Here is a 15266-nt window from a genome sequence, read left to right on the forward strand (position 1 = left end):
AGCACGACTTGGCTTTTCTTATATTTCTATAGTGGTTAATATAGTTAAACTATAACTGTACTAACAAATAACTATTAAGTTGTGAGAGGATCATTTTACTCATCTCTTTACTGGTCAGGAGACATTTTTTTCTGGCCAGGTTTCAAATGTTGCCTCTCCAGCTAAGAGGCCAGACCTGTAAATGACAGCCATTCTAAGTGTGTCCGTTGCTTGGAGGAGTTGTCATCTTCCAGAAGTGTAACTTCTGCCAGGCCCTCTGATACTGGAAGAATTCTTCCCCTCCATTTTGTGCCCGACTTTTTTCTTTGGAACAGGCAGGATACATTTTACCATGGAAAAAGTGCAGGTCATTTACCATTGAACGTTTAAGTCACATGACCAGGGCTGAGAGTAAAATGAAGTCTGGCCACGAAGTAAATGGCCTGGAGCATGAGCAGTAAGGTCAGATGAGGTAATCGTGGTTGTAAGGCAAAAACAGCAGCAGTGAGTATGTACAGTACAAAAAGAAAAGGGTGACAGAAAGGTCAAATAGCCTCAGCCTGATCTGCTTGGGCCAGCTCAGGGCTGCTTTCCCTGATTATCAGAAATGAGGTAATGTTTGATAGTGAGCATGCTCAGTATGAAAACAGGTGAAAGGTTAGCTAAGCAGCTCACGTGCTCAGTAGAGATCTGATGACCAGTATAATAATATATAAGGAAGTTGATTGAGACAGTTAAGAGAGAGATTGGAAGGCTACCCGAGAGGACAGAAGAGTTGCTGGAAGGATTAAGAAAGAGCAAGAAATGACGATTGGGAGTTCTGAGGGGAAAACAATGGTTTTGAATTCTGAAAAGAGCACTGCGGAGGAGAGAGAGCCAGGAGCAGCAGCTGCAACAACTACAAGCACTAGCGATTTCCACAACATCTACAAGTGATCAGCAGAGGAAATAAGCTTGTTATTTTATAACATATAGTGTAGCATAGTTTTAGTATATTATTAGTATGCGTATGCTTGAAGCGTGTGTGCATGTCTTCATTGTAACTTACATAAGTAAACATTAAAAGTATAAGCTAAGAACTGCTGTCAGCAATTTGTTACAGACTGGCCACCTGTAGCAAAGTGCACCGCTGAGAATCATTTAAACTGTACACTATTGCAGTTAGATGCTCCTTAACTTGCAATAAGGGATTTGTTTGATTTTTTTTACTTTTAGATTATACTGTAGTAGGGATTATTAGTTACATTAATAAAAAGATACTTTTTTGAGGAAAAAATACAGCCTGTCAATTTTAGCAGAAGGTTATATCCATGTCCTTTTGTGTTTCCTTAACAACCTCAGAAATGTATACCTCAGAAGGACAGAGTGAGGGGGGCGAAAGGCAGATTATTTGAGGGGGGCCTCAAAATCCATTTCTTGGGGTAACACCTCAAGTCCAGGGCAAAGGAAAACGGAGATTAAGCTCCAATTACTAATGATGGAATGCTTCTTTTGTCTAGCTTCTGAATCGAGCCAGGAGAGCCCCTTGTACATCTGTTGCCGGATAGATCCAGCACCTCTGTACAGGCTTCCCTAAGAAAGGTAGGACTTTGGAGGCTTCAAAGAAGGTTTCTAAAAAGCAGAGCATGGACTCTCACCTTAAGGAGCCAGCTCCAAGAAAAGTCCAGGTCCCTGTGAGATCTGTAGTCTCCAAAGCCTCGACCTCTCAATTCGGTACTGTTGAGTCGAAGGATTCCTCCTGCAATACCAGCCAGGCCATAAAGTCCCAGAGCACAAAAGAGAAACATGGGTCTGACAGGGCCTCACTACTTTCTACTTTCCTACTCAAGACTGACATCATCTAGTTCAACCCAGTCATGCAGCACTCTCAGCACCAAGCAAGCAATAGTGCCAGACACCATCAACTTGTACTTCAGCATGCCCCCACTCCTAACGACAATGGCCTTGGCTACTGTGTCACTACCAATTTCCTATTTGGTACCACAGGAGTTCAGATATACTAAGCAACTCTTAATAACAGATGAACCAGTGTCCTCACTCCTTATGGATACCGAGTATCTCTTGGTACTGAGACCCCAAACTCCAGACTACCATCCTCTGGTATTGCAGGACTCTCCACCCTTTCCTGCAGGTGCTCCTCCTTTGCATGAGATGGAGGAGGATGAAGGAGACTTCTAGTCGGTCTGCTCTGTTTCTGTTCTGGGTCTCCAACATATCACTTCAGGAACCCATTCTCTAAAGTCATAGGAAAGATCATGCTTATTATCAAGGGTGGTGGAACCAATGCTGCATGCCACCCCACTTCCATGTGGGCTCCCCCCAATGGCCACAGTGGGACCTCTGGGACCTATCAACAGCAACTGGCCCACCCACCAGTACTGTCTCATAGGGAGGCCAGAGTTGTACAGCCCTCTTTTCCCCAAACATCCCTCCCATGGGAGGACACACTTGAAGCAGGAAGCTAGAATGGACAAGAAGGCCACCCCTCAAACATCTATTTCCTCCTTGTTTGCGGACAAAGTGGTTATGCCTCCACCACCATCCCTGGCTGAAGATTTTCAGCAATTTCAAGACCATAAAGATGGTAGCTGACATTCTTCAAATTCCTCTTAAAGAGGTCAAGGATTCACAACACACACTGTTAGATATCATGGACTTAGCAACACCCTCCACAGTGGCATTACCCATCAGTGAGGTGCTCCTAGATCCAGCTAAGATGGTGTGGCAGACAAATGCCACTATGCTGCCCAAGTATGATGTTTATGATGTTCCCCCTAAGGATTCTGACTTTCTGTTTTCCCACACTCCACTTAACTTGCTGGTGTGGGATGCAGTAGGCAGCTCTTCTCTAAGTCTACCTCATATGACAAGGACCAAAAAAGGCTGCATCTCTTTGGGCAAAAGGCCTATTTGTCAGTATGGTGGGGTGCCTGCCCCTCACTGACCTGGAAAGAGTAAAGATGGCTCTTGGGGCCCTTCTCCGATCACCATTGGAGTGGTGGCAGGACTGCAGTAGCCACAGTGGGAAGTGGCTAGAATGGACTGCAGAATCCCCCAGAAGGATTGTGGCACAGCTGGAGGGATGTGTCATGAAGCAGATGCCGCGGGCTTTGGAGAGATGTGGGTCCTAAGGCGGAGACGTAACAGTGGGCAAGACACCACCTCATAGGGGTGCGGGGACCTGTAGAGCTGATTCCCCAGATGAACCAGCAGGAGGCACAAGAGCGATGGGTGGAACCTCATTCTAGTCAGCAATTTGTCCTGCAATTCAGGATTCCAAATTATCAGATGGTCATGGCCAAATATAATTTTACAAATTATAACAAACTCATGACTTTCATTGAACATCTGCCACAAGAACATAGCGAGCAATTCCAGTCCATCATCTCAGAGGGACAATTGGTGTCCAGAATTGCTCTTCAAGCATCCTTAGATGCTGCAGACACTGCTGCCAGGTCCATCTCCATGGCAGTGGTTATGTGCAAGGCATGATGACTCCATTTTTCAGGGTTTCCAAAGCAACCTCTCCATTGCTTCCACGGTTGGCTCAGACTGACATATTCTCCAGTCAGACAACTGGGATAGACAGGTGATGGTTCATCTACAAGTGAGAAACTCCTGAGACGGGAGGAAGGATCACCTCAATATCTGTGAAGACATTCCTTTCTGTCACACAACCCCATCAGTGACTTTAACAGATGTATCACTTTGGGCTGGTGAGCTCACCTTAATACCATTATGACTTAGGGCAGATGGACAACTTCACATCAATCTGTTGGCATAGGGCTGTCTGGAATGCTTGCCTTCATTTTATACCCCTGATCAGGGGCAAATCAGTCAGGGTCATGACAGATAATGTATCCTGCATGTTCTATATCAACAAGCAGGAAGGAGCAAGCTCCCCCTCCCTGTGCATTGCAGCCATGAACTATGGAATTGGTGCACAGTTCATCAGATTCAAATTTCAGCGTTCTGCCTCCCAGGTATTCAGAACACCACAGCCGATGTTCTCAACAGACGCTTCTCACAGGATTAAGAATGGGAGCTAATCACTCAAGTTCTCCATAGTGTATTCCTAAAATGAGGACTGCCAGAGGTGGATCTCTTCGCCACAGGGAGGCCCAGGCAGTGTCCTCTTTTCTGAGAGGGTCTGGGGCATCACTTCTTGGGAGAAGCCTTTCTTCTATCTTGGAAGAAGGATCTATTCTAAGCATTTCTTCCCATGCTGCTGATACTAAGGGTGATAAACAAGATCAGACAGGACAGTACCAGAGTTATTCTTATAGTGCCAGCCTGGCAGAGACAAGCTTGGTACCCTTACCTGTGTCACCTATGTGTCCAACTGTCGTCCAAGCTCCTGACCATTATCTCCTGTCACAGGATGAAGGTCATGCACTTCATCCCAACCTAGCAGTCCTCCACCTCATGGCATGCAGAAATGGAAGAGATTCTTTAATTGCTGGTCTCATTGCTGCCTCCTGTTTGATTTGGTGCCACTTTCAGACATCCTGGATTATCTGTTGGATCTAAAAAAATTGGGGTTATAAATCAGTTCAACTAAGATACATTTGGCCGCAATATCAGCCTTTTATCATCTGGTAGAAAGATTCTCCATATTTGCTCATCCATTATATTCTAGGTTTATTAAGGGTTTGGAGAATCTTTGACCACAGATTAGAAACCCTACCGTGATCTGGGACCTCAATCTGGCATTCAATTACTTTGAGACATCCATTTGAACCAATGGCAACCTGTTCTCTGTTGCATTTATCTATGAAGATAGCCTTTTTAATAACCGTCACGTCAGCCCACAGGGTCACTGTAAGAGGTTCCCCTGCCGCAGCCCCTCTGCTTCGGTTCCCCTCCGGCCAACAAAGGACTCCAAGACTCTTCGGTTTGCAGTCACCAGTGCTTTTATTTACAAGGTGTACATGAATTCCTACCACCTTACAGTGCCTTGCTTCAGCCAGCAATCTCTGGGGCTGGTCAGAGAGATAGGCAAAGCCTACGCACTCCCTACCCCTCTCTCTCTGTCTTCCTTCTTCCCTTTTGGGCTGGCATATAAACCCTCCTGGGTCAGCTGTGCAGTTACTCACTATGCATTGACTGCAGTTCTTTGAGATGTGCCCCCCTTTTGGGTGCCCCACTACATGGCTTGCTTCCCCTCTGCTTCAGATTGTTCTTTAGGGGAAGTTTGGGTGGAGAAGGAACTGAGGGGGGTTGCCCACACATCCCTATATAGCCTCAGTATCCAGGACAAGGAGGCATAGGGCACATGAGCAAGCCAAATGGACACTGCTCGCTGAAAATCTCTGGATTAAGGGCTTGAGTGGCATATATGCACCTGAAGTGGAGCACACATAGGGACAAACAACTTGAAGAACTGCAGCTATCTAAGTAATCTAATACTGAAGGGACACTACCCTCCCCACAGTAGAATGTGCTCAATTTACACCGCTTCAAGGCATTTCCTAAAAAGCATAACAGTGCTAGTAATTTAAAGTTACGTAGTGTCTTCTCCTTAAGGATCCCAAAGTGTTTTACAAACAAAGTATTAAGCTTCATGCCAATACATTTTATAGATGGGAAAATACAGCCCCAGAATCTTTAAAGGGGATCTACAAAGGAATAAAATAGGGTATGACCTTTTTCAAACATTGTCTTTTGTTAATGTGTGTTGACAGCTGTTTAACACAAATGGCCAACAATTGGGGGTTCAAAATTGGGTCATCAAGACCTTAGAAAATTTGCTTTACTATTATTTTTAATCATTAGAATCAACTGTTCTTAATATTTAATGTTTATAGTGGAAGAGTGCTTTATTCTCTCACCCTGAAGATATGGTCGAGGAATCCCTGATTCTCAGAAACCGCAATTTTGCTCCTTTCTACCTTGCTTCTCTTCTTTCCATAACTTAAGTGTACCAATTCAGTGATAAATCTGTAGAGAATGGACTGGAAAGCAAGAGCCGAGAAGTGATTGTTGAATGCATATTGCCTGTGTAACAGCAGCAGTTATGCTTCTAATTTATGTTACGTATATTTTTTAGAAATTAGAATGAAATATCTCTAGAATGTCAATATGGCTTAGTAAATAGTGCTCATGTCTCTGCATCAGCAGATAATTCATGGGTATAAATTCCATTCCTTGAGTTTATAGTTGGTGTTTGCTCAGTGCTCAATGTTTGCTCAGTTTTACTGCAGACTGTCTGATTTCCAAAAGGGTCCGCACCTCCATTTGAAATGTTTTAGGGGTCCACAGATGAAAAAAAACTGAAAACCACCATTTTAGGGTACTTCGAACTGCACTTTTGTTTTTTCCCTGAGTAGTTAAGAGTTGCCAGCCATGGGCCCATGGGAGGACATCTCAAACTGAGAAAACTAAGTTATTAAACAAAATCCTTCAGCTGCTGAACACGCATGTCACTGAATGTGAACCTGGCAGCCATGACAGCATCAGATATTTTAAAAGTCCTTTTGAATGCCTATTTTATAATGTTATCACAGCCAGACTGTTTAACAACAGCATTTGCTATAGTAGACACTGTGTTGCTGCCTGAGGGAATGGTGCCTGGGATGCAGGGGGGGAAGGGGCTTTTCACCTAACTGACGGATACTGCCCTCGGATCCTGAACTTCTGCCAGGTGGATCTGCCGGTACAGGCTCCTGGTTTGGTTTGACTTAATTTTATTTTCCAGCTGTGTCACCTTTCCCAGCCTACCCCCCACATCTGTGTGCTCAACGTGCACTGGCTCGAGGCCGGCCCAGGAGCCTTCCACCGCAAGCAGAGCGGGCTGAGGGCACGTGGCCCAGCCTCGAGGCAGGCCGGCTCTGCTGCGTTGGTAAGCGGCGTCGGCGGCAGCTGCCCGCAGGCTGCAGTTGACAGCTCGCCTAGGAGCTGAAGTTCGGTTCGGCTCCTTCTCTCGCCAGGGGCTCAGAGCCAGCAGGGCAGCGGCTCAACATGCAGCCTTGGGAGGACGGGCGACGGGGCAAGAGGCGGGCCAGTGTCTCTGCCCCGAGGAGGTTCGCAGGGACAGGCACCCATTTCGCCCCAAAAATCGCACACACCGAGAGGCGCGCGCAGCTCCTCAGGTCAGAGTAAGAGCGACTCGGATTCGCGGCGCGCTCTCTCTCTCGAGTCTCCCCCTCCCCCCGGTACAGAATGCGCATGCGTAAGAGTCCCCGACTCCCCTTTCCCCCCCTCTCCTTCTGCCCCTTTGATCTCCGCGGTTTGACGGTTGAGTCAGCTGGAGGCTCGAGGGCCGCAGCCACGCCCCCCTGAGCACCGCCCGCGGGCGGAAGAACCGCCCACCCGGCAGCCTCTGCGGGTGGCGTTCTGTCACCCTAGCAACCGGCCCTGACTCTGAGCTAGGCGGCTAGGGAAGCAGCGCACGGTTCCGTCACAACCCCTGCCAAGGCTGGCGCTGCTCGGCCGGGGGCGGGGGGTCGGTGCGTGTGGTACGCGCGGGGTGCGGGGCGGACCAGCCACGAACGCGTGGGGTGAAGGGGGGGATTGGTGGGGAGGTGCTGCCGTTGCTAAGGCACATGGGGGGATTGGAGTGATGGGCGGGGAGGAGCTGAGGCGGAAGGGGGGAGAATGCGGGGGATGGGCAGGGAGGCAGCGCCGTCGATGGGGTGATGTGCAGGGAGGTACTGCTGTCTGCGGGGTGGATGGCGGGAGAATTGGGGTGATGAGCAGGGAGGTGCTGCCATCTCCGGGGTAGATGGGCCGGGAGGGAGGCAGATCGGGCTGTGGGTGAGGGGGTGGGGCAGGGAGCTGTGGGGTAGGCTGTATGGTGGCTCCATGCAGCCTATTAAGGCCTGGCAGGTGTAGAAGGTGGGTGGAAGGAAGCACTGAAGTTGCCTCAGCTGCTCCTTTTGCATTTTGCCTGCTGTTAAATTTGCCAGACTTCATTTCTTAGTGATGCTTTTAGTACTGCTGAGCCCAGCCAATGATTGGCTTACAAATAACAAGGTTTTAAAAACAATACATGTGGGATTGGTATTACTGGTCTTTGGTACCAAAAATGTTCCAGCTTTGATCCATAACCATGAAAGCTAGAATTATTTTTTTTAAAAGAAAGTTTAGAGTCTCGTGTAGTTACATGAATCCAGAAGCTGGGGATTTAAGAAGAACCCCAAATATAATGGGAGTTGGGAACACTGTCCTCTCCATGGTTTGTCTCAGGCCTCTGGTGAAATTCTGGGGGAAAGTATAAGGAGAATCTGCTCATCCCTTTTTTAATTAAGTGAGCAGAAAAAAAGTATACTTTTCCCATTAAATAAAACCAAACAAAATTGTTTTATACATGTACAACTGGAAGCTGCTGAACTTTAGACTTTGCATGAGATCAGTCCTCCCTAAGAATGTAGGCTGCAATTTTTTAATGTTTTATTTTCATGCTTATCAGTATTTTAAGTGATAAAACTAAGTTTGGCACATTTTCAGTATGAAAATTATAGTCAATTTTTAGTTGGCTCACCAACAGCATTATGGAGTTGTGTTAACTATTGTGCAACTCTATAGTGGTGCATACATAGGATAAAACCTACCACTAACCCCAGTAATAGGCAAAAGTAAATTTAGAGTTACATTTTTGAACCCTTAAGGATATCAGATATAATTAAACCTTCTTAGGTTTGGTATAAACTGATTAATTGCTGGTAAAGGAGTTTGAAATTAAACTTAGGACCTGTCAATAATTAGTTATTTATGTAAAAGTGGCCAGGAATTATTTCTACAGCTCCAGACAGTAGTGCTGTTTCAGTTTGAAATTGACTAGAAATGGGAGTTGCAAGCCTCTTAAGCACACTGAAACAACAAACAAAATCTTGTGATGTATCATTTATTTTCTGGAAAATGCCCTAAAATAAATTCCGAAAACAGGGAGAGAGGCTGATTAAAAAAGAGGATGCTTCTATTTTTACGAAAATGTCTTGCAGTAAATATGAAAGGAATTGCACAGGGAAAATTACATTAAACTTTAATGAAATTTTGGTAAAATATATTTTTTTACTTTGCCAGAGTTTCTGTATACAAACACTGTAATCTTATTTGTTCATTTTATTTTTAAGGCACTTTCGAAAAGACACTTACAAGAATATATGGAATTCTTAGTGATATCAAAATAGTTTTCTGCAAAAATTTGGCTAATTGCAGAATTATGGTTCGACTAACAGTGGATCTAGTTGCTAAAAGCATCAATCACAAAAACCGCAAAGAAGAGTCCCTGGCACAGTGTCTGAGAAAGATAACACACCTGAACTTATCAGATAAAAATATAGATACAATTGTAAGAAATTTTTCATAAATAATGAAAATACTACTTTTAATTTTTTAACTCAGTTTTATAGCTGGGGTTTTAGGATGTTTTAGTGCAGTTTTTGGTGAGTTGTTAATTGTTGGGGGGAAGAGGAGGACAATGCTGATCCTATATTATATTTTAAAACATGGTAATTGACCAATTTTTTTCAAAGACCTATTTGGAAACACATATTTGCGCATTCATTGCAGAGGTTTTAAAAACAGATACTGCGGGAGAGCCTGCATGTAACTTGGCAGAGCATAAGATTAATTTGGAATGTACAGATATTTAGAATATAAACATCTTATAGCTCTGATAGTACCTGTAGTGCTTCCATATATTCACACACTTCAGTGGTTTCATAGTTCCCACTGATCAACAAAATTGTTCCTCACCATTGGCCTTATTCTGTTTTGTTTATGTAGGCAAAACGCTTATTGAAGTCAGTTGAGATTTTTACCTGCATGAAAGTGTGGTAGTGTAACCTATATATCTAGCACACAGGAAAGATGTATTGGGCATGTCAGCTATGTTACCTAATATTTTTTTTATTAAAAGAAAGAAGCATATAAAAGCAATTGCACTTCGAAGAAGAGAGATGAACTCAATAGCTTTTTGCCTTGCAAATGTTAAACAACCATGTTTTGTTGTTTTTAAAAAGGTTAAATTAAGAATCCCTTTTGTAATATTCCAAAGAAGAGAAAAAATATCATTTTTAAATGAAATTAGTTTGCTGTATTTTAACTTAATTGAGACATTTGCTACCTAATTAAGTTAATGAAAAATGTGAGCTTTAAAGTTTACACAGTGGACTGATTCTGATTAGGGGCCTTTGGGCATTGCTGCAATGCAAATAATACCTAATAAAAATAATTAATTAATAACTGGGAAGGAACAGAAATTCTGTAGCTCAGATTTTTAATTATTTTAAAGAGGTAGTAATAGTCTTAAATGCTGTTAAAATACAGCACTAATTTCATTTTTAAATAGACATTTTTAATTCTCTTGGGCATTTTATGGAAGAGTTGTTACCTTGTAGCAAATTCTTTCCACTTGCCTATGATTTATTCCTAGCATTTTGGAAGAAGGCGAAGGAGAGAAACAGGCTGGGATATAAGTCTAGTGAGGCTAAGGAGGCTAACAAGTTTGAATGGTGGTTGTCCAAAATTGCACAAGTAACAGCTTTCCTTAGTGAATTAATTTACTCTCTTTTGGCCTGACCATTTAAATAATAACGGCACTTTATTTTAAAAGAATAAACCTGCAGACTGTGAGCTCAATCCTGCTCTTTTTCAATTTAATGATTGGAGTTTTGTCATTGATTTCACTGGGGCCTGGATTAGGTCTGATTCCCTCAAGATACTGAATGTATTTTGAAATTGCTAGACCCTGAGCAACTAAATGCAAACAAGTGATGGATTTCTTAAAATAAAACAAAAAAACAACCACCAAACTCTGTTTTAAATAATGAAGGTATTAGGCCCCGATCCTGTAACTGGATCCATGCATGAAATCCCTGCACTCCCATGGAGCCCCATTAAAGTTAAAAGAGCTAAGCACAGGTGCATGAGTTGGCCCATGAAGATCCAGTTGGAGGATCAGGTCTTTAGATACCAAGGTGACAGATGCCTTAGGAATACTTTGATATAAATATGCTAGCAGAATTTTATATATTTTGATCAGGTTATTTAAGAATTTCTTTCAAGGAAGCTTCAGATTCTGGTGAACTCTTAAAAGAGGAAGTATAGTAAAATACATTCAAGTTCATGTTTTTATATAATTTATCATTTTTATACTTTCGTACCCAAGAAACTGTTTTCTATTACAGCAATGAAATACTAAGGTAGCTTTTAGTTTGAGGCAGCAATCCACTGAACAGACATTTTCCTGAAATTTACTAGAAGAAGGCAGAGAAGGCAATGAGATAATAAATTAAGTCATGTTCACAGGCTGGTGAGAGCCATAATTCTCATAGTATCAGTACAGCAAAGCATTAAAGAGAAAAATTAGTGTTTGCTTGTAGGAGACAATTGCTTAATTATGTTTACTACAAATGGTGAATTCAAGTTTAATGTGTTTGTCAGTGGTGAAAATCTACTGATTTATCTACAGCAGAACTGAATTTAATGCAGAAAAAAATAACAAGCTTCAGAAGTTGATTATAACTTATGAGGGAGTGTATATAATCATTTTATTCTTTCTTCCAGGATGACCTCTCTTTGTGCAGAAATCTTAATGTCTTGTATTTGTATGATAACCAAATTAGACAAATCCATAATTTGGGCTTTGCTTCAAATCTAACCCATCTGTACCTTCAAAACAATTGTATTTCATGTATAGAAAATCTCACATCACTGAAAAAACTTGAGAAACTGTAAGTGAAAATTCTTTTATTTTTAATAAGTCAATATATCATTTTACACTATGTATTAATAAGAAATTTAAGAAAAAATTAAGCATTGAAGTTCTCTCCCTATAAGTAAGCTAAATGTTGTCTTTCAAATCTGTGACAAAGTCATACCTGACAGCTATAAGAGAGTGGTCGTAGCAAGCCTGCCAACGGCTAAACGCCCCTCCCCCAGCTTAAGGGGAGGAACTACTGGGCACAGGACTCAATTAATTTTGGGGGACAACAAATGAGAAAACAGAAACAGGCGTGAAAGTCAAAGGGCTAAACGGAGGGAATCTGAAAGAGACACACTTGGCAGAGAACCCCCGGACAGCACCCATTGCTCCTCAAAAGTAGCTAAGGAATCAGCGGATGCGGCCCAGAGGAACTCTGCCCAGATACATGATTGGTCAGAGGAATGGAAATAGGCCCCACAGTTGCAGAGCATGTCCTCAGCCAACATCCTCTCCCTCGTGTTGTAAATGGCCACCTTGGCCAGTGCTATGAGGAGGTCGACGAGGAGGTCTCGTGACTCTATAGGGTATAAGAGAGTGGTCCTATTTGTGTTGTGGGAAGTGGGTGGGCTCATACCCGCTCACTGCTAAAGGCCCCTCCCCCAGCCTAAGGGGTGGAGTCACTGGGCCTGGGACTCAACTGATTGTGGGGGGGTCCTATTTGAGCTTCAGGGCATGGGCGGGTGCAAGCCCACCCATAGCTGAAAGCTCTTCCCCCAGCCTGAGGGGAGGAGCCACTGAGCCTGGACTCAATTAATTAGGGGGACAACAGATTAAAAACCTGGGATAGGCGTGAAGATCAAAGGGCTAAGCAGAGGGAACCTGACAGGGACATCAAGCAGAGAACCCCGGACAGCACACACTGCTCCCAGAAGGTATCTAGGGAGTCAGCGGACGCTGCCCAGAGGAACTCTGCCTGGATGCGTGAACGAATGGAGGAACAGAAGGAGACCCCACAGTCGCAGAGCACCTCCTTGGCCAGCCTCCTATTCCTGGTGCTGTAGATGGCCGCCTTGGCCAAGGCAAGGAGGAGGTTGACAAGAAGGTCTCGTGATTTTATGGGGTTTAAGAGAATGGTCCTGTTTGTGTTCCGGCCCCTCCCGCAGCCTAAGGGGAGGAGTCACTGGGCCTGGGGCTCAACAGATTGTGGGAGGGTATAAGAGAGTGGTGGAAGGCAGGTATATCAGTCCTAGAATGATGAAGGCCCTTCATCCTATGTGCTGAAAGAAGGTTATCTCAGGTTAATTAGAAACACCTGAGTCCAATTAAGAGCTGCTGGTGATCTTTAAAAACCCCTCTTCTGCAGCAGGGTTAGGGTAGCAGGGAGAAAAGATTTATCCTAGATAGAAGTATGCTCTCCTCCCTGTTGGGGAAACAACCAAGTTTACTTCTGTTTGTGAAGGGCTGGCAGCCAGATGCCAGCATAATAAGTCAACACCTTGGAGAAGGGGCTTAAGAGAATTATGCTTAAGAGAATTACTTCGGCCCTCCTGGAGGCTCACCTTGTAAATATTGGAAAAAACTGACCAAATCAAAGAATTCAAAACCTCCAGAGTAGGACTAATTTATTCTAGGCCCCTATTCATGGGCGTGCGCACGGGGTGTGCCAGCTGTGCCCAGGCACACCCTAATGCAGGGGTGTCAAACCTTTTTTATCCGGCCCCCGTACCTTTTTGATGTTGCCCACGGTGGCAGCTCGCTGTGTTTCTTGCTGGAGGGTAGAGCTGCCGCCGAAAGAGTGGCAGGTGTGCGATTTCTCGGCGGACAGACACAGTGAGCTGCCGCCGAAAAAGAAGGAGCTGCGAGATTTTCCGATGGAGACTAAGGCCTGGCAAGAATTCCGACGGCGGGCAATTCAAATGTGGCCCGCCGGTGGAATTCAGTTTGACACCCCCGCTAAAGATGAAAGTGAAAATTCACTGGGTGCACACCCTCATGAAAATTCACTGGGTGCACACCCTCATGAAATGTGCTGTGCACGCCTATGCCCCTATTGCCAAAGGGAGAAACTCTGGGGCTGATGAGATGAAGGAGGTGCCTTGCCACAAATCATAAATACCCTTCATTGGCTATATAATATTTACATTCAAGTTTTCTGTGGCCACATACCTTGTGTAGCAATGAATATTATTTGAAATTTAACATTAGAGTTTGTTTGAAATATTGTCCTCTTTTCCAAAATATTTAACAATATTATTATCTATAGAATAATAGATTTGATACGGTAGACTTGCATCTATTAATCTATAAATGGCACAGTCAAATACAAGTCTGTTTACATCAGAGTTCCTCACTCTGTTGTAATTCCTTAACACATTAACTGCTACTGTTTAATAATGCTGCAAGTGATTCATTTTTATTTTGAGACTTGAGTGTAGATTTGCACTGTTTTGTTTTTCTTTTACCCTCACACTGCGTTAAGTCCCATTATGTTGTTTTCTGCAGGTATCTGGGGGGCAATTACATCGCTGTAGTAGAGGGCTTGGAAACATTAGAAGAACTGAGAGAGCTACATGTTGAAAGCCAACGGCTTCCTCTTGGAGAAAAGCTCTTGTTTGATCCAAGAACTCTTCATTCCTTGGCAGTAAGCGTATATATGAATTTTCTGACAAGCAGTTGGCAATAGACCTATGAAAGGAAGGTGCTGTAGAATGCTCAATTTTTTGTATATTTCCCCCATTTCGTTAGTTATAAGGGCTCCATTCCAGTGGGATCTATAAAGGGTTGAGTTGTTTTTCTCTCCACATAACTTAGAAAAGCTAGGAAAAATCTGGAGTGTTGCATTTCAGCAGAATCTAGCAATCTGTGTGCTTGTTTGTTTGTGGCATCTATTTATTTATTTGCCTGAAGTTGAAGGACATACTTTTTGTATGCAGAAGAAATAAATAGTGAATAAGTTGAAAAGGAAGAAAGGGGATTTATCACAGAGAAGGCAATAACTCAGTTCTTGAATTCAAAGCTTGCAAACTTTTTCAGAGGTGGCATTTAAAGTTAATAGCCCAGCAGCCAATGAATTTGGCAGCATTATGGGGAAAATCCTTATGAAAGGATGAACAGTTTTTTCAATCTATGAAATATAATCAGTCTTTTCTTCAACATCTGGTGGTTTCTGCTTTCAGCTTTTTCTCACCATTGAATAAACATTTATTGTGAAAAATGAAAGTAAAATCCACTCTCTCTGTTTTGTTTTAAATTTGTAAAGTATCTCAAGAAACAATATTTAAATAAAAAGATCTAGGATTCTTGTAAAATTCCATTTCAGCACCTACATCTCATTTCAAGTCTTTACTACTGAAGAGTAACTGGTAGTTTGTAGTGACCAACCTCCTGCATCAGTACTTTAGTAAATTCGCAAAACAGATATTCATCCCTGGTGAAGATCCAGATTATTAATTTACCTCCTTACCCATTTCCTAAGAGAGTACAGTGACATAAAAAGTCACAAAAAACTGTTTTCTAGGTATTTGAGCTGACAGCATGAAGGGCACCAGATTTTATTGCAGCAGGATTCCAATGCTGTGCTATATGAAACAAATCAGTTTCAGAAGGACTCTGCATGTTGATAATGGGCTGCTTTTGA

The 15266-nt window shown here is 43.3% G+C and overlaps 1 protein-coding gene across 1 annotated transcript in view; it reads left to right on the top strand.

The window, feature by feature from the left end:
- The first annotated feature begins 7410 nt into the window (after positions 1–7410).
- Positions 7411–15266, top strand: part of PPP1R42 (protein phosphatase 1 regulatory subunit 42) — a 57638-nt gene continuing 49782 nt past the window's right edge. Inside the window, exons 1-4 of the mRNA XM_067553847.1 lie at positions 7411–7427; positions 9054–9271; positions 11491–11657; positions 14132–14270. Of these exons, the coding sequence (XP_067409948.1) occupies positions 9143–9271; positions 11491–11657; positions 14132–14270 (435 nt within the window). The 5' untranslated portion in view covers positions 7411–7427; positions 9054–9142. The remainder of the gene's footprint in view (positions 7428–9053; positions 9272–11490; positions 11658–14131; positions 14271–15266) is intronic.

Source organism: Emydura macquarii, unplaced genomic scaffold (assembly GCF_026122565.2).
Source record: "Emydura macquarii macquarii isolate MOO-44397 ecotype Brisbane River unplaced genomic scaffold, CSIRO-AGI_Emac_v2 contig_1477, whole genome shotgun sequence".
In the NCBI taxonomy this organism is placed as follows: domain Eukaryota; kingdom Metazoa; phylum Chordata; order Testudines; family Chelidae; genus Emydura; species Emydura macquarii.